Raw genomic sequence first — 26,655 nt, 5'->3', positions numbered from 1 at the left:
ATAGACATGACACTAGCGAACATTAAACGAGCTGCATATCGTCGGAAGAGACAGCAGAAACAGGTAAGTAGATTACACAAGTACGAGATTGGCGGTCTCTGTCACATAAAGGGAAGAACCGATGCAAATAATTTGAACTTCTGTATGCAGGACCGTACAGTATTCGAAAGATTCCGCACGCTAATGTAGTACACATTGAGACACTCAGAACAAAAGAATCGAGAGGAAACCATCATATTTCAAACATTAAGAAATTCTTCTAATAGGAAAACCTTCTTAAAGGGATACATATAGACAGAGTATAACAATGCGCTTTTTGACACATTCCAGCAAGCCTGAACACAGTGAGCTACTAATGGGTTATTTACGTGTGCAACAGGTCGCCTCCACTCGACCGTAGATAATTACACTGAGCAGTAATATCAGTCTTAGAAGCTTACTCGCAGGACATTTATTTCACATTATGTAAGGTAAGTGAAACAAATAACAGGACTAATTTCAATGTAAATGGACAACATGTACAAATGATTTTCATACAATAGTAGCAATTAGATGTATTCTTTAACCCATGCGTGGAGCATTGTTGTCATAGTTCACCAAAATAAACGTAGTTTTAATTATAATATAGGTATTAAATTTGGATGAATATGGGTAAATGCCTTACAGGTCATGTCGAGAGCTGACGCGATTTTCCAGATGCGGAGAGATGTTGAAGTCATGTCGCGCGCTGACGATTATTAACAATGAATATTTTGTTATAGGCTATGCAGACAGATGACACGAGCGACAAAGGAGAGAGGAGAATGAAGATGTTAGTATGTAAGGAATATAATTTAGTAGTGGTTCACTTTGATAACGCAGGTGACACAGCGCAGCGCAGCACTACAAATGGAGAAATCACATTAAATTGCTTACTGTGTGTACTTTGCGATTCGAAAAACTTTTTCTGCATTGAACATTATATGTTTTACATCAGATGCATACATAGGAAAAACAGATCACGCCAAATGTCAGCATACCGATTCGCACTCTGCGTAAAATACAAATGTTTTCTCTTAAATAACAATGAGGATGTGTGCTACACAACTCAAACATAATTTGTAGTCCACTGACCATATGACTCGTAACTGACGACCACGTTACCGAACAGAACACACAAAAGGCAATTTATCTACTGAAATCACAGAGAGTGACATAGTTTGGCAAAATGTACTTGCATATTTCAAAAACTGTGAAGTTATATAAGAGACTCTTGATGTAATTGTTAATACAAACACCAAACTATGATTTAGCCAAAGGAAATTTAACAACCAAAGTCGCAGAAAGTGACACAGCCAGTCCAAATGTATTTTATTTAAAACGTTGATGTCTAAATGTACTACTAAATTCCACTTACAGGAATATTTGTTTATATTATTGACTGTCACGTAATGTCATATGTGCTATAAGCTGAATTCACTACAGATAAAAAAATGTGTGTTGTATGTAATTGTTTAAAAGAATAAACTTTTTCTGCAGTCACACAAAGTAACATATTTTGTCCTTTTAAACGTAAAAGAAGAATACGTTAAAAATAATTTTTATGAGCACAGCGGAAAGAGCTAATGTAACATTTGGTTATAACGGTATCACCCATATCCGCGGACCTTTTGACCAAATGCTTATATCCATACCTTAATTCCTGTGCATTCCCATGGTTATGGAGCACAAACAAAGTGATCAGTGAACCCCGTTACTTCAGCCTACGACATTTTCTATGAGGTCTCAGCATACCAAGATGCACACCACAGTCATGATGTACGTCAATAGGTGCTTGCATACAAATATGCACACCATCACTACTAATAATCAATTTGCCCGCCGGTGTGGCCGTGCGGTTCTAGGCGCTTCAGCCTGGAACCGCGTGACCGCCACGGTCGCAGGTTCGAATCCTGCCTCGGGCATGGATGTGTGTGATGTCCTTAGGTTAGTTAGGTTCAAGTAGTTCTAAGTTCTAGGGGACTGATGACCACAGATGTTAAGTCCCATAGTGCTCAAAGCCATTTGAGCCCAATAGTCAATTTGAGTTGGAACTCTTACATGATGTAGCTGCTGCAACTCAGGCAATTCGACGGTTAAGTTAGTGTCTGGTTACACTAAAACTATGGATCAAAGAGACGACGGAATCACATGGCGAAACCTGGTGTTGTGCTATGTGAGGGAAAGAAACGGTCTTTTGAGTGCATTCACAGACAGTTGCCAGGGCTTTGACCGTACTATCCAATTCCACTTTTTCCTTCCTTGATTATGGTACTAATAGATGCGAATTTTACCATTGAAACAAATTTATAATGAAACATAAACTAAGTTCAAATTTTTTGCCGTTCATTACTATTAGAGATATAAATAACTTTTACTACCTCATGTACACTTCCAACTTACTGACTCATATTATTTGTATATTTTGATGTATACTCTTTTGAATATTCTCGTTGTTAGACTTAGGAAAACAAATTCTTACGACAGTATATGTATGTGCTTTGTTGAGAGAAATATTTTACCATTAAATTACTTATTACTACACACACTTCTGCAATCAAATTTTCTTCTTACATCGAGTCCAAACGACTTAACAACATAGGAAAATTTTAGGGAAACCCAGTGGAGCGTTATGTAAGACATATATTTTCTGTTGTCTATTGTCAAACTACAATTTATGAAACATGTTTATTATTATTAATGGGATTAAGTAGGAATAATTAATATTTTTCATTTTGGAAATAACTGGGGTAGCAGGGAATGTCTGCACCAAAGTATTGTTGGCGGGAGAGACCGCACATTGATATAGCTTTAAAATGGGCGGGAGAGACCGCGTATGGATACATTTTAATAAAAGAGCGGGAAAGACAGCGCATTGATATATTTTGTAATGGTAGCAGGAATTGTCTGCACCAGAAAGCATTGTTTGCGGCCGAAACCACACTTTAGCGTTCGTAGGAAGTCAGTAGTAAGCGACATGTGAAGCGAGTCGGTAGCAGGTCTGAAGCGCGAAGTTGAGAGGAGCGGTGTGCCTACCAGCCACCAGATATGGTTTACGAGAGAACGTAAACGGATGTACAGAGACATCAGCTAACTATTATCATAAGAGGAACTAATGTTCTTGAAGTATTATTATTATTTTTTTTAACTTAAGACTACTGAAGGTATGTTTGCGCAATGCTGGTTGAAAGATTATTGTAAAAAGTATGTCCCATTTGAACGTTTGTAAAATCATTTCAGTACCAACAGTAATTATTTGAAGAATCTTTTCAGAATGTAACTAATTTTTGCCGGCAATATTGCCTTTCTGACTATAATCCATCCCAAAAACCATTAACGTAACACTTTGCAAAATTTTTGTTGTGAAGAAAAAGTTTAAGTATGAATTACGTAACTTCAGTCAAATTAATAAAGAATAACGTCAGCTTTGCTATTAAAGAATAACGTCAGCTTTGGTAATAAATACAACCACTTATTATGACAGCCCACCAGCAGCTATTAGAATGTAGTGAAACAGAGTAAGTATATTCATGTTGGAGTTCGATTTAGCAGTCATAGGGCTTGTCAATAACAGTAAAAAAGGTAAAGAACAGTTTTGGATTATGGCAGGTAACGACTGAGGGCCACGACGACGACACATTCTATGTTTCGTCGAAATAATCAGCAAATCACTTTTAATAAGCAGCATTTAAATTTGTATGCCAAGATTGCACTTAATATTATTGAGAAACAGAATTAATTTCAAAGGGAAGATTTCATTTGTTATTGTTAAGCGTGAGATAAAAATCCTAAGGGAAGATTTCATAGGTTAATATAGAAGGGAAGATTGCGTAACAAAAGAGATACAGAGGAGACGGAAGGTTTCAGTGTAGAAGAATAGCACGATCTGTTGAAGGTAATGAAGAATTCAATTGAACAAGAATATAGATTGAGAGTAAATCGAAGAGAGACGAAAGTAATGACAGGTAGCAGTAATGAGTAACATCAAAATTAGTGATCACGAAGTAAGTGACTTAAGCATCAAAATAACACATAATAATCGGTGCAAAGAGGCTATAAGAAGCAGTGTAGCACAGGCAAAAAGGGTTCTCTAGTCCAAAAGAAATCTAAAAGTATCAGTATGAAACATAGGGCTTAACTAGAGAAAGAAATTGTTGGAAAGGAACGTCTGCAGCACAGCAGTGTATGGCAGTGAAATATGGAGCGCGGGAAAATCGAAATGGAAGAGAAGCGAAGCATTTGAGGCGTTATGCCACAGAAGAGCCCTAAAAATTAGATGGACTGATAAGGTAAAGAATCAGGAGATTCACCTCAGATTTTGCGAGGAAAAGAACATATGAAAAACACTGACAGGAACAAAGGGCAGGATGATAGGATATTTGTTACGATATCAGGCTATAGGGGGTAAAACTGTAGAGGAAAACGGATATTGGTATACATGCAAAAAATAACTGAGGATGTACGCTGTAGTGCAACTTTGAGACGCAAAGTTTGGCACACATGAGGAATTCGTTGCGGGCTGCATCAAATCAGTCAGAAGACGGATTACTCAAAAAAGAAAACAAGAAACCCGACCTTAGAATCGTGTCATAGCCGACACTCATGTGTGACACAGTTTCTAGAATTTACGAGCATTAATCCCAATGGCATGATATCTTTATAGCCCACTTCACGTAATTTATACAGTGGTGGGCTTCAAACACCGAAAATGCAGTTAAAATACCTTCTGCACAATCCAAAATTTTCCCAATTTAATATTCGTTGATAACTTGCACTGTACTTTTGATTCTAAAGCTGTACACTGTATTACAGAAACTGTATTTAATACGCAATCGACGTACTAGTGTATTTAATTTTGACTGTGTATAATTTATTGCAACTATAATTAAAATATTGTAAATTGTTTGGTAATAGCCAAGGGAACTTTATTGAAATGTATCGATAGCAAAGACGAAATGGTAGCAGCTGTGTCGTTGTTTATCTTCGCGCGTGGAGCGTCTCCATAGTGTTGCGAGTGGAGAGGAAGCAGAGCAGCTTGGGTTATGAAAGAGTACGGAAGTGTGTTTGTTCGGCGCTCCCGCCGACGCTGTGTGCCGCCACCGTGCCAATGTAAACGCGACTGGTTTGTTAACCCGCGAGTATTGAGAGCTCGGTAGGAGTGGACAGGCGGAGGAAGCTGCAGTTCTAACTATTGACTGTCCCGTAATTATCCGTGACTCCGGAAACGACTCGGGGTTCTTGCCGAACATGAGCACCTACAACAACGGCAGCTCAGCATTGTCGTCGGCGTCATTGTTCGTCGTCCGCATAGCTACAACATCGTAAGACTGTTAACTGACAAAGATAGTAATATAAAGGCTTTTTCCGTGTGATTTTCTTTCACAAAGTATGAATAACTCGAATAATAACTTGCAACAGTTAAAACTTGTGGGCCTCATTTGTTGTCATTGTCCTCAGCCATTATTACCTGGCAGGATCCCTATCATTTCCACGCAATCACCGAGTGTCGTAAGAATATGAAAAGTGATTAACTATTTACTGTCAGTTAGTGTGTTTTCCAAAATCTAGTTTCAGTCTAAATTTTCTGCCACAGTAGCTGTTCATTCCTGTATTGCATAACATACGCTACTTAAAGAAAAAGAAAGTTTCACTGGCAAAAGTGCACAATTTCGTTTATTCTATTTGTAGCTTAGCGAGTGAATTCTGATTCCTTGTTATGTATTTAATTTTTATTATTTTAAAAGTAAAACCAATTGTTTATGTACTTAAAGTAAATTCAGTTTTTTTTTTTTTTTTTTTTTTTTTTTTTTTTTTTTTTTTTAAGTAGACTCCTCTACCGGGATTGTCTGTTGCCGTGCACAGTTTTGTGACATGATTTACGCCTAATAGTTATCGGACTTCGTTTGGTGAAAAGTGAAATTTTAGATGAATGTCCTATTCTGAAAGGAAACCAAACGTATTACACTGATTGGTGCCGTTAATACGCAATCATTCACTAACAGATATCCCCACACAAAGTGAGCCACACTTAAATTATTAAACTCATGAAAAAACTGAGGAAAAAAGGTATGCTTAGTCGTAATAACAAACACAATGAAATTAAATAGCTATTATTATGCAAAATGAGCACATATAACAAAATCTCTACGTAACATAGACCAAGCAATGTATTATATGACCATACCAGACAATGGCTGAAAAGGAAGAGAGAGAACAAGAAAGTTGCGAGTCCTTGTTCACTTAAATTACACAGGTAATCCAATTACAGAGATATTAATTTCATTACAATCGCAGTGTCTATTGTCAGCGATAAAATGGTCTCAGCGCTACTGCGCGAAAACTCTCAGTCACGAAATCCGCAAACACCGGTGAAACATTACACTACTGATTTTTTTTTTTTTTACATAAGAAATTTCAAGCTAAGTAATTTCATTTAACGTTACTTTCAAAATATAGTATTTCAGAATAAGTAACTGCCAACTTAGTGCTTCCTGATTCATTTAATTTATCGTGAACAGTTGCCCTGTGGAACCTATTGTTACCACGCCAGTAATTTTTGCTTAAATTTCTTTTCCAGTACCATTATCAGTATTCTGGAGATTCATTGCCTAGTGGACTGGCGACTGTTTAATTATCCCTTCCCTAGTTAATCAGTGTTTTCTTTGTGTTATCAATGACTTTGTAGAAAATATTATATGATAACCTCCCCCACTTTCCTGTGCGGTTCGTGAGCGATATCACAACATTACACCCATTTCAAAATTATCATCAGTATTTAGCTTAAATTTAGGAGATGTTGTTCCTTAAGAAGAGTCTGTTGTATACTTTTCATTCCTTTCGTTGCACCAAATCTCCATTTCCAACCGACATATGCTCCCCTGCGATCAGTAATATGCTCCAGTTCCACTGTCCTACTTTTGCTCAGACCATATAATACCCGTACGCATACAACTTTGTAGCATCTAATCTTATTGGTAATTACACTAGGAGGTTCCCTTTGGAGATGAATGTCTGGTCCTTTCCCAGTCTCACACCTCTTAAACTACTGACAACTCTCCCTCTACTAATGTTGTCCCGAGGCTGGAGGCATTGCTTCCTCACATGCCCCATTTGTTCGCATCTGTAACACCTTATACTGGTGGAAACACCATCCGTCTAGCCTACATTCCACTTAACATGTCAATTTCTTCACATTATGTTGCAGTTGTACGCAAGTCGGTTGGACATGTTCTTCACATTTCTGAATGTAATCCTCTTAAAAATGTGTCATTCGCCCATGCTCAGCCTGTCGTAAAATTACCTCATTCACCATATCATTTTGTCCCAACTCATAAGTGCAACTTACTGTTCCTTATTCCATCAGCAAAATCCCTCACTTATTCCAATTGCTTCTTCGTTACCATTCCCAGATTTTCCCTATAAGATCTCGCACTCTCCTCTTCATATACCTCTGGGCTAACAACATCATAAATTCCTAGAACGTTCTCACTCCTTTGAGTGGCAATGTATACAATTTACCTCTCCTGACCATCTCAACTTTGCTGTCCCTATAATTTCTGTGACAGACCAATCTAACATCTGTGCCAAATTCTTAAGATCTTCCACAAAAGCATGCTCATCCCCACCTGATTTACCAGAGAAAGGAACAGCTAAACATTGGGTTGACAAATGTACACCTTGCTGTGCCAACTACTACTTGTCAGGACCACGTACCTGTTTACCGTCCATCGTGAACAGAGGTACCATTTCCTAGAATATGGAATTACCACCGGTTCTGACACATGTTGCACCTCTTATTCTGCAAAAACCTTGTTCTTCCCGTGGCTCATTTTGAAACACTATCCATGTGATTCTGATCATTCTCTGATAAGGCGACGTCATTATCTTGACTCCAGGAAAAGAGGACTGCAGTCAATAGACTTGTTTTCTGCTTTTCAAATTCCTTAATTGTGACCGTCGACGTGAGTCATCACAAGCTGCGACAGTGAAGTTGAGGCATCCAGCTGTGCAACGCCACTGCTTCTGCGAGTGACATCCTCTGTACTAGGCAGTTAGGTCAGCGGTGGCAGAGGCCCGGCCGATGTCTCCAGCACCGCAACGAACGTGACCCACTACAGGAGTGCTGTGCCTGGAGCGCTAAGTCCAGTACTCGGCTGCACCCTTGACGGCGTTGGTGATCATGAAGTGGACGAAATTACGGAATCCTGCAACCTAGGCAGCAAAGTAATCCATGATGGATGGAGCAAAGGGGTCATGAAAAGCAAACTAACACTGTCAAAGAGGACATTCCTGGCCAAGAGAAGTTTACTAGCATCGAACATAGGTCTTAATCTGAAGGAGGAATTTCTGAGAATGTTTGTTTGGTGCACGGAATTGGTAGTGATACATGGCTTGTAGGAAAACCGGAACAGAAAAAAATTGAAGAATTTTAGATGTGGTGCTACAGAAGAATGTTGAATGTAAGGTGCACTGATGAGGTGAAGAATGAGAGGGTTCTTCGCAAAATCAGCGAGGAAAGGAAGATGTAGAAAATACTGACCAGAAGAAGGGACAGGATTAAGACATTCAGGAAATAAGTTCCATGGTAACGACTGTAGAGGAAGATAGAAATTTTGATACATCAAGCAAACAAATGAGAACATAGGTTGCAGCTGCTACTATGAGAAGAAAACATTGACATAGTTGAAATCTTTGTGGCGGGCCGCATCAAAACGGACAAATGGCTGGTTACTAAAAAAAAAAAAAACACTAAAATGCCTTCGTTAAAGGATATAACAGACAAAAGACGTTGCACTATGGTTGTGATAATAACATTAATTATTCAACTAGTTGGAATTCAGAGTTTAACTTACATGTATCTTACAGAACCTCAGGAACGAGCAACACGAATCTTAGAGTAGAAGATCGGATATTCTTATTTTTCCACGATGGGAATTACATGCATTTACAAAGCCCACACATAGATTATACTCTGATATGAGCCAGTAAAAATGATGTAAAACCTCTCCTCTCCATCAAGGAAAAAATCATTACTAAAATCGAGCATTGAAATTATGAGCCGTCCGGTGTGGTCGAACGGTTCTAGGAGCCTCAGTCTGGAACTGCACGACCGCTACGGTCGCAGGTTCCAATCCTGTCTTGGGCATGGATGTGTGTGATGCCCTTAGGTTAGTTAGGTTTAAGTACTTCAAAGCTCAGAGCCATCTGAACCATTTGAAACTATGAAATGAAACAAACCTTAATTTACTCATATTTCAGTGGTAGCTTTTTAACGATGACGAGAAAGCAACATCAAACGATTCCAAGCAAAACAAGGTAAAATGTTTCAAAATTATTTATGAGTCCCAACACTCTTCTTCTTGTAACTGTCCCTTCTGTGCAGTCAATATTATTACTATTATTATTATTACAAGGTGATTATCATAATAGAAACCAGTTGGTCGTTGTCGGCACATGACTTGATTCCAGTTCAAATAACCATACATCGCACTTATCATGTATCACTGCTATTCTCGTAGTCTATTTACCTACTTGCCATATCTTTCGTCCTAATCTTACTGTTTATAACCCTCATTTATTTTTCCTTTGTCGATTTACGTAGCTAATTTGATGAATAATCACTAAAGTTGCTTTTGCCTCTGTAGTATTGACGTAGACAAGCTTATGCTTAAACAGAACTTGACAGGCTTGACTAATTCTTAGGTTGATCACAGTTATAGTATAGTTTTATTGAGTTCCTTTAATTGACTTATAAAAGTAAGAGTGTGTCCATTTCTAGACAAAGTCCAAGAACCTTGTTGATACGTTTTCCGTTTTTTACTTACGTAAGGCCTTAGTCTGCATTGCAAAACTTCGTGCGTCACTGCAACTTAGAAATAAAAAAAAACAAAATCTGAACACCAACATAACTAAGTCCTGAAGCTGTCCCGATGTGGACAGACTCAAATATCTCTTAAAACTCTACTCTTGCACCTCAAGAACTACCTTCCGCGAGACAGGTTCCAAGGGCTCCTCTGACGCTGACCACATAAGCATATACGACACAGATACACAGATTTATAATTCCTCAAATTAATCATTTCCCTACAAGAAAAACGCAGTAAGAAACACTGATACCTATTTAACAGACCAAAAGGGGTGCAAATTTCCGCTATGATCAATTCGAGAAAAATTACAACCCTAGCCAGCGTATGCACGTACTTCGTCACCCCAAGGACCTCACGTTCCTAATGGAACCAACTCGTTAAAAAAATAAATTTACTGGCACAAATTTGTCCAAAAAAAAACTGCATGATTTATATATTCGCCAAAAACTACATTGCTGCGACACTCCCAAGTTACTCACCTGATACAGAGCCTTGCCACCAGTAGTTCTACCCACGAACCATTTAGAACAGGAAAAGGGAAGGGGGCAAGTAACAGTGGAACAAACAACTACCCTCCGACATACCATGAGGTGTTTGTGGAGCATAGATTTTGATGTACTATTATTATAAAGATTTTAGGCCTAATTTAGAACGCCCTATCCATGTGCTTCCAAAATGCTACCGTACTGCATTTGGTCCACACTAGAGGCCAGTGGTTTAACATAAACAAAACGAAGATCATTCTGAAAAATTTCATTAGGCCTCGTGGATACTAACTATTGTTGTCTGACTCTCTATCAGTTACTGCTGCAACATTTGTAATTCCTCAATACAGTGTCGTTTGTCCATTTTTTTCTCAGATATAGAACACACTCATGCTCATAAAGTGAAGATAATGCTGATACATGGTGGGCGGTTTGCGGGTTTAAATCACCTCGGGGTATGACCGTGTGGTGCATTTGACCTGCGGTCGTCGCACGGTGCCTCTGGTAGCAGTCCACATGCGCAGAGGTGTGTCGGTACATGCAGAGTACGGTGCAGACGTTTTCAGAAGTGCTAATGGTGACTGTGTACTAAAAATGGCTTAAAGAACACATACTTATGACGCTATGAGGGGTAGAATACTAGGGCAACTGGAGGCTGGTCAAACACAGCATGTCTTAGCACGGTCCCTCCGTGTGCCACAAAGTGTGATCTCCAGATTATGGCAGTGATTGCAGCAGACGGTAAACGTGTCCAGGTGCTATAATACGGGAAGTCCACAGTGTAGAACACAACAAGAAGACCGATGTCTCACCATTACTGCTCGCAGACGGCCACGGAGTACTGCACGTAGCCTTGCTCGGGACCTTACCGCAGCCACTGGAACAGTTGTCTCCACACACACAGTCTACAGACAACTGAACAGACATGGTTTATTCGCTCCGGGACGTGCAAGGTGCATTCCACTGACCCCTGGTCGCAGGAGAGCCGGTAAAGCCTGGTATCGAGAATATAGTACATGGTCATTCGAACAGTGGTATCAAGTTATGTTCACGGACGAGTCCAGGTATAGTCTGAACAATGATTCTCTCCAGGTTTTCATCTGGCGTGAACCAGGAACCAGATACCAAACCCTTAATGTCCTTGACGGGCACCTGTATGGAAGTCGTGGTTTGATGGTGTGGGTTGGGATTATGATTGGTGCATGTATATCCCTGCCTGTCTTTGACAGAGGAATTGTAACAGGTCATGTGTATCGAGACGTCCATTTGCACCAGTACGTCCGCCTTTTCAGGGGTGCAGTGGGTCCCACCTTCCTCCTGATGAATGATAACGCACGGCCCCACCGAGCAGCTGTCGTGGAGGAGTACCTCGAAACAGAATATATCAAGCGAATGGAGAGGCCTGTCTGTTCTCCAGACCTAAACCCCATCGAGCACGTCTGGGATGCTCTCGGTCGAAGTATCGCTCCACGTCTTCAGACCCCTAGGACTCTTCAGGAGCTCCGACAGGCACAGGTGCAAGAATGGGAGGATATACGCAGCAGCTGCTTGACCAGCTCGAGACTGTGCCAAGCCTTTGTGCGGCCTGTGTACGTGTGCTTAGTGATCATATCCCATATTGACGTCGGGGTACACACGCAGGAAATAGCGGCGTTTTGTAGCACATGTGTTTCGTGACGGTTTCCTCAACTTATTATCAATACCGTGGACTTAGAGATCTGTGTCATGTGTGCTCCCTATGTGCCTATGTTATTAGCGCCAGTTTTGTGTTGTGCCACGTTGTGTGGCACCACATTCTGTAATTATCCTTAATTTATGAGCATGAGTGTAACACAAGCAGCTAAATTGTTTCCCAAGCAAATTTTACGGACCTTAGTGGTATGCAGCAGAACTATTTTATTGTACATGTTTAAATGTTTCTAGAAACTGGCACAAGGCGGTTGGAAAAAGTTCTTTTATCTGAAATTCCACGCTGATAATGTTAATGATTAACTATTGTAATTACTGGCACATTATCGTAGAGAAGTGGAATTTAATGGAAAGGAAAAGTACGACTTCCTCACAATGACTCTGAAACCTGGCCTGAGATGGTGAGCTCGCTAGTAGTAGAAGGAAGTTGGCCACTACACACGTACTTAGCTGTGGGTTTGAACCACGAGACCGGCTCGCAAATAGCGAACCGCAACTCAGGTCCGTTTGAGACCTGCAGCTTAACAGCTTCGGAAATCTCGCAAACTACACACTCAAAGGTTACAGTGGTCAGAGAAGAGAACGCTGACAGCAGTTCATGTCACACTATAGTATTGATGATTTGTCACGAATTTTGAAAAATTGGGCAATTGGACCAACGTTACCGCCAAGCAAACTCCCCAAGAGATTACAAAGTTGGGCAACGCCATCATCACGAGACCGTAAGACTAAAACTTAGAGTTATCTGACAGTTAAATCATAAATCTCATTGACTCTTTTGAAAAACAGTAATTTTCCCAGAATACAACACTCAGCATCAACATAGATTGCGTTTCGTAAACTACATTGCTGATATATGTCTTTAGTCTCTATTTGTGATACGAATATTTCTATTTGAGTAACTGGCTATCATGGATATACATCCGAACTGAATAGTTATATTAAAATTTATTCCTTGGAAAAATTCACACGTACATCTAAAACAACTAACAGCCTGAATGCATAGCAAAAGACGTACAGCAGAGTATTATATTAATCGAAAGTAAATATTTAATTTAATCTGGATGTTGGCAATAAAAAAGTTGAATACAGAAAGAAAGTAGCAGTTGCTTCTATATTGCTGGATGTTGAAAGTTTCGTTTGCTGTATTTCGGCGTTGTTTCAACAGCTGATTACTATAACGTCTTCCATTGATTTGAAGGTCAATTTTTCTGAATTTCTTAATTTATCTAAGAGGAATTAGTCAGTGTAAGTGTTAACATTCTGTGACGTCTATGTGGTGTCGTGTCCAAGGTAATTCGGTGTTACAGTATACACATAATATATTACTCTGCTAAGAATATCCCGTCTAAGTTATTTAGCAGTGTGATTCAGGCATATTCATTTCATTAAAAGGGACAACGATCTGCGACGTCAGAAATGATACCAAATTACTTAACCGAGATAATCGTGCAGAAACGGATTACATACATCACTGTTGTAATCAAATGAGTTTGCAGCAGAGTTCGTCCAAATTGACTAACGATCTTATTTTTATAAATATTTCAAGATCGTTCCAAGCAACTAATTTGTTCAGTAGCGTAAATGTCTATCACATGAAGATCATTACGGATTTTAATTTCGTTATTCATTACTGATTCAATATCTAACTATTGCAGTTCAGTAAGGAGTAATTACCATTCTCGACAGTGATTTGCTTATGTTGCGTCATTTAGATTCGGCAGTATTCGGAACCGATAGTTTATATCCAAAATCGGTACGTTTGCGATCACACGGTCAAATGGTTCAACCGATGAGAGTGTAAGTCTTGTTAAAGCTGTAACATTGGTGTATATTTTCATCAGTATATCACAGGAGGTTGAACCGCTACCTTTTTTCAACAAGAACTAGTAGGCATCTACTGCTTATATCGATTTCAGCTGTTTCTGAGAATGTGTTATCAGCAATATACAATGTTACAGGCTTGATACTCTTGTCATTATTCAAAACTCACTTCATTCTTGCATAAATGACGCAATGGTTAGATTACGTAAGACGCTCCAGGAATGCTCCTTGTGCTGCAGTTCAACATACTGAGGAACATTCTGGTGCCTAGGAATTATGTTGTCTTGAGTCAAAACGCGTCTGTGCTCTCAATATGATGTCGCAAAACTTTTCCATTATCTGTTTGACGCAGGTACTTTCGGTTAACTGAAGAGGGTCGAAAGGTTTCGTAAATGGGAGTCAAGTGTTGTGTCTGTTACGTTGATACGATCAAGTTATACAGTAATCTTCAAGACCAATGAACGAGTAGTTTGAGGAATCGTCGAGATATGGCACGAGCACTCGAGAAACAGAAATGTCGCCTTTTACCGTTTTACAGACCCAAAGGCGTTGACTGTGACGTGCTTCAGCTCCACGTCCAAAGGCAGCTGAAAATGAGAGCCACCCAGCTCCATTTTAGAGAAATACTTTGCTCCCTGCTATTCCCGTAAACGTCCTTCTGGATGTGGTACGTGGTAAATATCGAACTAGGCCTAATCCTTCATGGTAGAATTAAAAACTCGATCGACTTGTCTGTTTTCTTGATGACTACTAATGGCCTAACACATGGGCATCATGCTAACTTGGGAGAAGGAATTTGTTCATTTATGTAGCTGCTAGCTCGGGAGTTCGTAAAGAGACTGAAAACTGCATTTATGAGGTAAACCAAGTTATTCAATGCACTTAGGAAGTTCAACTGTGATGAGGACCTGAGATACGACAGTGGACAAAGGAAAAGAAAAGATGTAGGAAGATAATGTGGGCTGGAGGATACGAAAGGAAGTGCAAACTGGCTGGTGAATTTAAGCCCAGAGTTCAATGTAATACTTTCAATATTTGGTTTAAGAATATTGAAAGAAGGTAGTGTACAACTAGAGATCTGGAAACTTTTCAGGTAGGTTATATAACTATTACACAAAGATTTAGAATACGGAATTTAAAATAAAAACGTTTCCAGGAGCAAATACAGACTCAGCACATAATTCTTTGGTAAGGAAATGGTAGTTTGAACTAATGAAACTGTAAAAGGTTAAAAAATTTTTGGAGAATCGACCAGATCAGGAAATGCAGACAGAAGAAGAGTGTGCAGTCATCTTTTTTTTCGTCAGTCTTCTGACTGGTTTGACGCGGCCGCTATGAATTCCTATTATGTGGGGTCTTATTCATCTCATAGGAGCACCTCCACCCTACGTCGTCAGCTATTTGTTTGATATATTCTCGTCTCTGTTCTGTTCTCTTCTACAGGTTTTACCGTCTGTTGTTCCCGCTAGAGCTACGGAACTTCGTAACTTGCGTTTGCACACATGTCCTCCCGTCCTGTCTCTACTTATTTTCATTGTTTTCAGTATTTTCCTTTGTTCGTCATTTCTAAGCTCATCACCTTATCAGTCCACCTAAACTCAGACATTCTGTAGCAACATATCTCAAACGATTCGATTCTCTAATATTCCGGTATTCCTATAGTCCATTATTCACTACAGTACAATGTTGGGCTCCAATTGTACATTCTCAAAGATTTCCTCATCAGGTTAATTCTTTTGTTTGATACTAGTAGTCTTATTTTGATCAGGAATGCTGTCTTTGCCTCTGCTCTGTTTACACTGATGTAAAAAACATCTGACATCAAGGAGGACTTGTGAGATGTAAACGATAATTGGTAGACGTGTCTCTAAACCTGAAAGATGATGTCTGTTCAAGTTTCGTGCGAGTCTTCTAAGAGTGGGCATAGTAGTGCCACTATAAGGAGGTATATCAGGTTGTCTTTAAATACAAGTTGTAAAGGTCGTGAGCTTTAGTTACCTTTGAGATCTGACGTGGTGAGTCGATGTTAGTCAAGAATTCCTTTAAGGACACCAAGACGCCATTAACAACACCTCACTGAGCTTGAACGAGGTCGTATAATGTCGCTATCAGGAGATGGTAGGTCCCTTTGCAGTACTGCATAAACAGCTGGCGGTAATGTGTCGACGGTACATGACTGCTGGAAACAGTGGTCAGGAGAGTGTACAGTCACAAGTAGATCGGGCTCTGGATGCCTACATGACACTACCTAGAGCAAAGACTATCGCGTTCCGTGTATGACTCCGGCACATCGTACTGAATCTGCAGCAGCGACTTGAGCATCAGTTGGCACCGCAGTGAAACGAAGAACTGCTGCAAATTAGGGTGGAGGTCTGTTGTGTTCTCTGATGGAAGCTGGTTCTACCTCGGTGAAAATGATGACCGTGTGTTGGTTAAGAGGAGGCCAGTTGAAGGCCTGCAACCAAAATGATAGCGTGCTAGACACACTGGAACACACCTGCAGTTATGGCCTGGGTTCCAATTTCGTATGACAGCAGGAGCACTCCCGTGGTTATGCCATGAACCTTCACTGCAAATTTGTGCGTCACTTTTGTGATTCGACCTACTGTGCTGCCATTCATGAACACCATTCAAAGACGTTTTTTCCAGCAGTATAACGCTCGTCACATGCTGCTGTACTGACCGACAAAGTGCAACTGGCGAGGAACTACATCCCAGAAACTTACATCCGGCACTTTTACAACACAGTGCATTTACGTTTTCATACTTGCATTCAACTTGCTGGCTGCTACACCTACTGTTAATGCACCAGTATTTCATATTTGCAGTGGATTATCTCACACTTACATTAACCTGCGGTCTTAGAAAGCTTATCACTTAAATAAATAACCAAGACCTATACAGGGTCAAAACTAGAAGTGATGAAAGATAGAAATTGCATTCATAGTAATTGAAACCTTACAATTTTGCTATTTACGATGCATTGATGACATTTATCATTTTTTAAAAATTACATCCATTAGATGGCGTCCTCCTGTACGAATAGATTCGTGAAACCTGCTTTTGAGATTCCTCATTGACCGCTGCAACATCTCAGCTGGGATACTGTGAATTCCATTCCGAATTCTCTGCTTTAACTTTTCGAGTGTTCTTAGTCGAGTCGTGTAGACTTTGCTCTTGACGTAGCCCCACTAGAAACAATCACAAACGGATAAATCTGGAGATCTAGGAGGCCAGAGAATGTTAGTGAATCATGAGATCACACGGTTGCCCAGCAATTCTCTCACATATGCCATTGATTGCCGTGCAGTGTTTGATGTCGCTTCGTCCTGTTGAAACCAGCCTTCTTGAAGGTTTGGAAAGTTGTTCAAAGAAGGTGTAACGAAAGATCGTTACATCTCCACGTAAAGATCGGCATGGAGCTTTTTTGTGTTGCCCTGTTCATTTGCGAAAATATACGGTCCGATAATTCCATGTGATGAAACACCGCCCATTCTGTCACTTTCCTAGCGTGTAAAGGGCGCTCATTAACGAAATTATGATACGTGTTTGCCCAGTAACGGTAGTTCTGTTTATTTACATAACCTGTGAGATGAAAATGTGCCTCATATGTCCTCCTCAACTTGTTTAGAAATTCATCGTCATTGTTTATATTTGTTATCATTTGTTGACAGAATCTTAATCGTAATCGGTAATCGTTCCCCTTCAATTGTTGCACCATCAGTAGTTTGTACGGATGAAATTTTAAATCAAGATGAAGAATTCTGCGAACACTGTCCCAGGACAGTGGAACCACTGCTGCTTGCTTACGAACTGAACGCCGTGGGCTCCGTAAAACATACTCACGTAGATGATTAGTGCTCGCTGGAGAACGCTCACTTCATGGTCGTATTCTTGGTTTCTTCTTGAGGGCAGATCCAGTTTCTTCAAAGTTATTAATCCAACATTTTATCACGTGTTTCGACGAAGGGCATCATGACGTCCCAAATCATTAAAACATCGAAACTCCCTCTCCACCGATACCAAACTACCATTGTTTTTACAAAACATTTTTATCGCTAACGCACACTGTTTTCCGTTCCACTGATCCATGATTACTGAAATGGTGGACTGTTTACTCACTAACTGTCACGAACCCTGTGCGCTGCCGCCTGCCCATGGTTGCCACTTCCCGTTTCAAACGATCCCGTTATTCTGTGTAACCATGTACATATTCCCGAAAAGTCATTAGTCTACATTAATTATATTCTGGTTCTGTATTTTTTTTTTTCCTTCAGTTCGTCAGTTTGTCAGCCATGAGTAACTTTTCTTCCAAGGTATCAGTCATCATTAACTGTGCAACCATCAGTTTTGATGTTAACTATTTCGCTATTCTCCTTCCTCCTACTTTTGATTACTTTCGTCTTTCTTCCGTTTAACCTCAATCCATAATGTCTTATGGTTAAGTGAAATGTGGCTCGTAATCATTACAGGCAGAAGGAAAACAAGAGCTGTCGAAATAGGGTGTTATGGGAGAATACTGCAAAGTAGCTTGGTATACCGAGTAAATGATGAAAAGAGATTCGCTTCGTATTACAGAGTTAAGAACTCCATCACATAGACTGCCTAAGGAAAGAGATAGGTTAATATAACATTTTCTAAAGCATCAAGATACAGTTAATTAGGTAACGAAGAGAAGTGTGGGATGTAAAAATTTTTATAGATACGGTTAGGATTGACCACGGTAAGAAACTTCAACTAGATGTTGGCTGTAGGTGTAATTCAAGGATGAAGAGGTTTACACTGGATAGATTATGTCCAGAGCTACGTCATACCAGTACTTTGAATGAAGAAAAAGCCGTGAAAATGCTTACTCTTTCATTCTCTGATACTTCTGAGAACAAGGCACCACACACTCAAAGAGATGCAGAAGGCACTAAACGTTATTTGAAAATTTTGTAATGCAAGCACATTAGGACAGTCGAATGCAGTGTATGTACATCTGGTGCGTGCTACTTGCATGAAGACTGAATATATTTTAGATTAATCGTATTTAGAAACGGTCATTCTTCTTTAGAGGAAATCTTGATCTGCGAGAGAAACCTTTTCGTTTCATCAACCACGTTGCGTACATCCGAGAGTCTCTACTAACATGGTTTGATAATGTTGATTTCATCATATCATATCTTAATTTTTCACAACGATCCGCAGAAAAATAGACTGATGCGGAATGTACTGCATGTACTCCACAGTGCGAGCTCTTTTTTGTGTAGTGTTAGTGTGTGTACACAATGAAATGTTTTGGCATACTTTAGATATTATTCACAGTGGGTCGGCTCACTTATGCAGTGACTTTTTTTAACGTTTGTTATTTCGACTACATTGGGAGAAAATGCCCTAGCATTAGATTGGCAGCATGTTAGTCTCTATATGTACAATTTTTTTCTCCCATGAGTTTGGAATAAAGGATACAGCTCATTTTTGATAGCATTTTAGTGTTTAGTGTTTCCTTTTTCCACGTCACGATTTGTTCCTCTCTACGCTGTGCGCAGCGTGATTAATTGACAGTTAACGATTTGTCAGTATACACTTGTAGGTATATTTCATTTTGCTTAGGATTAAATATTTTTCGGCTTTCTGTTAAGTGTATCTGACAATTTGTTTGGCTTGGCACACCTGTGTAACTGTCGTTTATCTTGATAAAAGAAAGTGATGTTACTCAATTGTACCTCCTATCAGCGAGGATGTAATGCTGTTTCTGCGTAAATACTTAAGATGTATTGTGTTGTACGTCAACTACTTCGACCATCTCCAGACACCCCGAGAAACAAAGCTTGTCACGTTATGAAATATTAGATTACGTTGGCGAGGACTGATAAGCCAGCTCACTATTTATGGACTGACGAACTGGGGGCATTGAGAGCCACCAGAGAGATGTCCAAGTCCGCCGCCGTGCTCTGCCTGCTGGTCGCTGCCTGCAGCGCCGCGCCCTCCACCAGGGTCCGCACGCCCAGGCCTCTCCTTGATGGCCGCATCGTGGGCGGGGAGCCTGTGGACATCTCGCAGTTCCCGTGGCAGGTCTCGCTGCAGGAGCTCGGCTCCCATAACTGCGGTGGTTCTATCATCAGCTCCACGTGGGTCCTGACGGCGGGGCACTGCATCGTCGGTGACAGCGCAGACATGCTCTCAGTCCGGGCTGGCAGCTCGATTCGTAATAGCGGTGGAACCGTCTACGATGTTTCCAGTGTGATTGAACATGAGCTTCATGACTCTTTCACGCGTGAATACGACTTTGCACTTCTTGAGATTTCCGGTTCATTCTCCTTTGACAACAACGTGCAGGTACTGCTCCACTATGAAATAACTTTTTTCAAAATACATTGCATCTTAATACTCTTTGCAGTTAATAATGTAATTCAATTGTTATTCCATACATTCGAAGCTAACAGGTATGTAAGCACCTGTCATCTTAGAGCTTCTGGATGGTGAACTTGGATGACAATGTAGAATATGAATTTATACTACACACTCAATCGAGATATTCTCTTTGCATAATATTACTGACGACTGGAAGCAAATGAAATAATGGCTTTTACGACCAGCCTATTATAAAGACCACAGTTCTGTCTAATGCTCAGCGGAGTAAAATGCAAACTGAGTGAAACGTACTACCTGATGATGACCAAAAAGGAGCCGAAATACGTTTGGGCATTAAAAGGAAGATTATATTTCTTTTTTGTCATAAGACACGGACATGCATTCCAATAATATAGTCTGCAAATGCGGCAGCTGTTAGAGTTCGCAACTAGACGACGAATAATTGTAACATATATTAAGTTAGGGACAACTGTGCTTAACAGTCAGTAGAGCAGTGGTTGCTAAACAGCTGTGAGGGATTTTACACATCGTGGACTCGGTCAGATATCGTACGCGAATTATTTGGGGTTTTAATACATATATTCAGATTCCGCCGAGAAATTTCATATGTATGAATTCAGACACTGCCAATTTCATTTTAGCATCTCTCTGATGTCAGGTAAGATCATTGTCGTTTTTGAACTGTAGTTGTCTACGAGATTACTAACTACTTGCTGTAGCTGTACCTTCGCTTCTTCATGTTATTCGTTGATTTAAAGAGGAGTCCCACAGACCCATTTATAACAGTGTGGTTCATGAGTGTTGGTAAGTGGCATAGTGCTGTAGACGCATGACCTCTGTTCTGGCTGGTGACCTGTGAGAGGTGCACAGCTTGCAGGCAAAATTCAGAGAGCACATGGATGTCTATGTCTTATACAGAAAAGAGATGGTAGCTATAAATCATGGTAGGGAAGGAGCAATCGAAAGGGGGGGTAATACAACTTTGTAGGCTACTCCAAATTTAGTCTGCACATGCAGGAAGCAGTAAAGGAAGCCAAGGAGAAATAAAAATATGGAGTTAAGGATCAGGAGAAAGAAATATAAAATTGGATGTTTACCGATCAGAGTGCATCTCTTTCACAAACGGAAAACGAGTTGTAAGACCTATTGAACGGAATGGACGGTCAATTGAAAGAGTTTATGCAATGGAAGTCAACAGAAAAGTAACGGATGGGTAATGGTATGTAATCAAATTAGATATGTTGATGCTGAGTGAATTAGGTTCGAAAATAAGCCGACGAAAGTGGTGGGTGAGATTTGCTCCTTGGGTAAAAATAATACATTATAATGCCTGAAATGAAGAGAAAGGCAACTGGGAATAGCAAGAAAAGCATTTATTTAGAATAATTTTTTAACACGGAGTATAAGTTTAGGGGATGGGCTTGCAGAGAGTACATGGGTAGACCGAGTAACTGTTGAAAATGAAATCCTATTGCAAAACAAAACAAAAAACAGTAACTTATGGCACAATGTGATGAAAAGATGAGAGCAGCCGATGGAACACGACTTGTCCCATCAAGAAGTTGTTACTTTGGTAATTCAAAGGAGTTCGGTGCGTAGGGGGTATATTTGTAGGAAGTTACCAACGGATTCACACAGTAGGCAGGTTAAAGTTAACGTTGGTGTCAGTAGGTATAGTGAGATAATAAGACTTCTGTGAAAGATAGACTAGCAAGCGGAGCAGCATCAACCTAGCCTTCAAACTGAAGCCGTGACAACAATCAGCAACATATTAAAAGTATTTTATTTAGTAACACAGTGCTTATAGTCTGCTAAAAGTTTAATAGTGATTTAATAAACGTTAACGTTTTGTTCAAGGTTTCACCATTTTCGTAGTATGATAATTTTTGTAAGTGACGCAACTCAAGTTAAGTTGTATGTTGGTTAATGCAAAGAAGGGCCTACCTAGATGAAACTATATATATTCAGGGAGTAAACGTTTCCCTTCAATGCCACGAAATTTTACTCATTTCGCCAGCGGAACAAGCGTCTTGTGACAAAACTTGCAATATCGACTTGATGTATCGGTATATAGTAATATCGCTCCGTAAAGCATAATACAGTATAAAAGGGAGAAATTATACAGTGATTGAGACAATGTATTACTTTCCTTGGCTGTCTGCAGCATGTTTATAACGGCCATGTTCTGCAGGTGGTGAGCCTCGGCAGCTCGGAGCTCGCGGGCGGCACAGCAGTCACCATCACGGGCTGGGGCGACTGCAGGTCCTGCAGCTCCCCCACGCAGCTGCAGGCAGTCACCACGCACATCGTTGAGCGGAGTGTGTGTAACGAGGCCTACGACGGCATCACGGACAGCATGATCTGCGCTGGCGAAGAGGAGGGCGGCCTAGACTCGTGCCAGGGTGACAGTGGCGGACCCCTGGTGGAGGGTTCCACCCAGTACGGTGTCGTCTCCTGGGGCTATGGATGCGCTGAGGCCGGCTTCCCTGGCGTCTACTCTAATGTTCCCGCCGCTCGGTCCTGGATAACCGAAAAAACAGGCGTATAGCTTGGCGACTCCTTCGAGCCCTGTTTAAGCGAAGACTGTACATGGAACAGGAGAACCTAACAATAAAAGATTTTTTCCTATCTACACTATTATAGTCTGCATTATTGTCCTTACCAACGTGTTCTATAGAATCGAGTAGACCAGATATACCTTATTTTCCACATATCCCAAGTCAGAAGTTCCTCTGTGAAACACGATGTAGAACAAAAATATGTAGTGGAACAAAATTAAAATTAAAGCACCCTCGAAATTCCTGGAATTCCGGTGATTGACATTTTGCCAGTATCAGCGATGATGACAAGAAAAAATCGTCAACATTCAAGATTTCTGGGATGAACGAACTGTCTATATACATTAAGAAATGGGTATAGAAGCCTCAGAGCGTGAGTCAAACTAGCACGTGGTCTATTTTTTTTTCTTTTCCTTTTCACATCGGAGAAAGAATGCAGGTTTTTTCTCTCTTCCTGTATACGTTTTGTAACTGTGATCTGTGGAACTAATAACTTCAATTTTGTGTTTTTTTAATGAAAATGTGTATTCATATAAAGAAAATGAAAGATTATAGTTAATGTGTTATTATGCAAGAGTGACCAGCTTTTAAATGTGATTGATAGCTATGCGAAACAAAGGATTCTGGAGAGATCTGAAAACACCAAATATTGTCAGATGTAAGCGACGGAATGGCGTCTTTATATCATCAGCTCTATAAATCCTTTTTTTTTTCGGTGTATAATGTGTACTGTGAATTTATTTGAAGTCAAAGAGAATCTTGCTGCAAAAAGTAACCTCAGAAAGTAATTGTGTTGCAAGTTTCCTAATAGGATACTCTTACATGCATGATGCAGACGTTAAGATTAAAATATGAAAGTGCTTCTTGCCAGGGGGTAGCGTTTACCAAAGTAACTTCAAAGTTATGATGTTCGGACAGTTAGTGTAACGTCTTTACTAAATGAAATGTATCGGCTTAGGCCTGTAAATATGACGGTACAGAGGTGATTCACGACATTAACTAATAGAAAACAACATAATATAAGAACTAAAACTTTCGAAAACTAGTGAGAAATTGTTAATTAGTGCAGTGACATCAATAAGCATAATGTTTTCTACGCGTGAAACATGTTTAGTCTGTGTCTGCACCTGCAGGTAGTTCAATAGAGGGAACTGTAAATAACTTACATTCTACAGCATCACTATTCGAGTGGTTATTTTCCAGAGTCAAGTACAGTCGTAGTTCTTAATAAGGATTACCGTATGGTCTATGGGCATGCTACCTGAGGTAACGACACAGCCGACAGTAGTGGCCGAGCGGTTCTACGCGCTTCAGGCTGGAACCGCGCGACTACTTCGGTCGCAGGTTCGAATGCTGGCTCGGGCATGGATGTGTGTGATGCCCTTAGGTTAGTTAGGTTTGAGTAGTTCTGAGTCTAGGGGACTGATGACCTCAGATGTTAAGCCCCATAGTGCTTAGAGCCATATCTAACGGCACAACAACGCCCACAGTCAAACGTTCCTTAATCGGACATTACAGCTGTTACGAAGCTCCCATCTCGTAAACCCTGTTTAGAAATGACTCGTTTAATAAACATATAGTTCTTTGCTGCAGTTAAATTGCCGTCTCCTTACAGTTGTTATCTATCACACGTAACATAACTGGCAGATGTTTAATTCGTCTTACTTGTAATTACAAAACGAATTTCATGAAATGCATTTTCTTAGCGAAATATTATGTATTTGAAGTTTCAGTGAATTACAAACATTAACTGTGTACGGGTTGTTGATAGAAGTCATCAGGGAGAGTTGAAATGTGTGATCCTCCGGGATTAGAACCCGGAATCTCCAGCTTACTTACTATCCAGGCGCTGTAATGCCTAAACGACCAAGGACACGGAAATGAACGCGGCTGCACGGACTTATCTGAATGACGCCTCCAGAAGATCCACATTCTCAAGTTACTCCACGTACTACGAAAGTAGTGCTCTCTGCGCAAAAATCTCAATGCTCGTGGCAAGGACTCTCCCCACATAAGTTCGAACGTATGTGTGCATTCGCACATTAATGATCCTTGGCTTGTGACGCCGTAATTATATGTGTATGGTGGCTGTTCCTTCGGACATATCCGAATATCAGCCGTGCTAATTTCTATGTTCTCCGTGGCTTATGGGTAGACGGCACGGTAGCTCAGCGTGTTTGGTCAGTTGGTCAGAGGGACATTACTGCCCCTGTAGTAAAAAAAAAAAAAAAAAAAAAAAAAAAACTGGGTGCAAGGGTCAACGATGAACCTGAACTGACCGGCCGCCGTGTCATCTTCAGCTCATAGGCGTCACTGGATGTATGTCAGTTGTGTCAGTTTCCGAGACCGGAGCCGCTACCTCTCAATCAAGTATCTCCTCAGTTTGCCTCACAAGGGCTGAGTGCAGCCCGCTTGCCAACAGCGCTCGGCAGACCGGATGGTCACCCACCAAGTGCTAGCCGTGCCTGACAGCTCTTAACTTCGGTGATCTGAGGGGAACCGGTGTTACCACTGCGGCAAGGCCGTTGGCTCTTTCAGTCTCAGTGAGTGCAATATTCAGTGAATTCAAGAAGCAGTAAAAGTCTTATGTTCCCAGTTATACAAAATTAGGTCTACGTACTAGAAATGGAATGCTCATTCTGTTACAGATGTATCAGATTCCCTTGACTTCTTAAATCTTTTGGTCATATTCTTATTATTTATATGTTTTTGTCAGATTCTTATTGTTGAATTTGCTCATAAACCCCTTCATATATGATACAACAAGTATTATGAAGGCTCCTGCCTCCTTACAACATAAGCTTTGTTCTACTAGTAGTGCAAATACCCATATTTTAGTCAGTAGAATTAGAATCTACCAGAACAGTATTTAAAATGATTTTACTTTGCAAATATGTGGGAAACTACTCGTGGAAATCGCCTTCATTCTCATCAGTGTCAGCATTATTACACAGTACACCAGAGAAGCCTCTGACATTCGTATTATATTCTGTCGTTTAGTGGTTTACATTTTTCCTAGCAATTTTTGCAATTATACACATATCCGCTACAGTTCATTCAATGCACTTCACAAAAGCGTCAGGTTAGATATTTACTCGTAATTAATATTTCTAAATTTTAAGTAATCTTGCTGTCGATGATCACAAGGCATAAGCGATAGCCCGACATTTAATTGTGCCTTGACCTGATTGGCTGAGAATTGCAGCAAGTGCAATGTTCTTACATGTTAAGAGTTGGACATATGTTTTGGTGTTTGGTTTACATTTTAATGCGATTTCTTTATGTTCATATATAGAATGTGTTTTTCTCCTAATCTAATGATCTTTTGGATAAATATTATATCATCAGTCAGTACTTGTGTTTATTTATCTGTGGGTACTAAATATAGTAAGACTATGTAATAGTTTCAACGTTCTTACTCTATGTTTCCAAGGGTGACGAGCTAATGTGCCTGTTTAAGTGAGAATATGGGGCAACCATATATCTGGACCACAAATTATTTCATTTTTTTATGTTTAATTTGGATTTAATCCTTCTTTACTAACGTATTCAAGCAGAAAAAATTCAAAATGAACTGTCACCTCCCTTACGAAAACTTACTGATCAACTCTGATTTTTTTTTACGCTACCAATTTTTGATATAAGACCTGTTTTATATTCTTAAAGACCCTCTCCTCTTAAATAAGTGGAACAAAAAGTTTATCCCGTCTAATCAATCTGTAGGACGAATTGATAAGGATATTAAGGCAGATTGTACTGTCATATCTAGGAAACAACCTTTTATTGCAAGGTTCTCTTGTTACATTCACAATATTGGCATAAGCAGGCCTCAGCAGAACCGCCTCACTAGATACCGTT

The 26,655-nt window shown here is 40.1% G+C and overlaps 2 protein-coding genes across 2 annotated transcripts in view; one reads left to right on the top strand and one right to left on the bottom strand.

Moving 5' to 3' along the window:
* Positions 1–26,655, bottom strand: part of LOC126252089 (trypsin delta-like) — a 534,570-nt gene that overhangs the window by 229,952 nt on the left and 277,963 nt on the right. The gene's annotated exons all lie outside the window — the stretch shown is intronic.
* Positions 19,782–22,877, top strand: LOC126252092 (trypsin-1-like). The gene is made up of 2 exons (XM_049952953.1): positions 19,782–20,203; positions 22,431–22,877. The coding sequence occupies exons 1-2, from the start codon at positions 19,796–19,798 to the stop codon at positions 22,785–22,787; spliced, it is 765 nt and encodes a 254-aa protein (XP_049808910.1). The 5' UTR covers positions 19,782–19,795; the 3' UTR covers positions 22,788–22,877.

This window comes from Schistocerca nitens, chromosome 4, assembly GCF_023898315.1.
Source record: "Schistocerca nitens isolate TAMUIC-IGC-003100 chromosome 4, iqSchNite1.1, whole genome shotgun sequence".
Classification (NCBI taxonomy): Eukaryota; Metazoa; Arthropoda; class Insecta; order Orthoptera; family Acrididae; genus Schistocerca; species Schistocerca nitens.
The sequence above is the reverse complement of the archived record's forward strand: the minus strand, read 5'-3'. Positions and strand labels throughout refer to the sequence as shown.

What these genes read in the sequence shown, in the direction of transcription:
- LOC126252092 (XM_049952953.1), top strand. Translation starts at nt 19,796, where the DNA reads ATGTCCAAGTCCGCCGCCGTGCTCTGCCTGCTGGTCGCTGCCTGCAGC. An exon ending in CCTTTGACAACAACGTGCAG is followed by an intron (nt 20,204 to 22,430) that starts GTACTGCTCCAC and finishes CATGTTCTGCAG; the next exon opens with GTGGTGAGCCTCGGCAGCTC.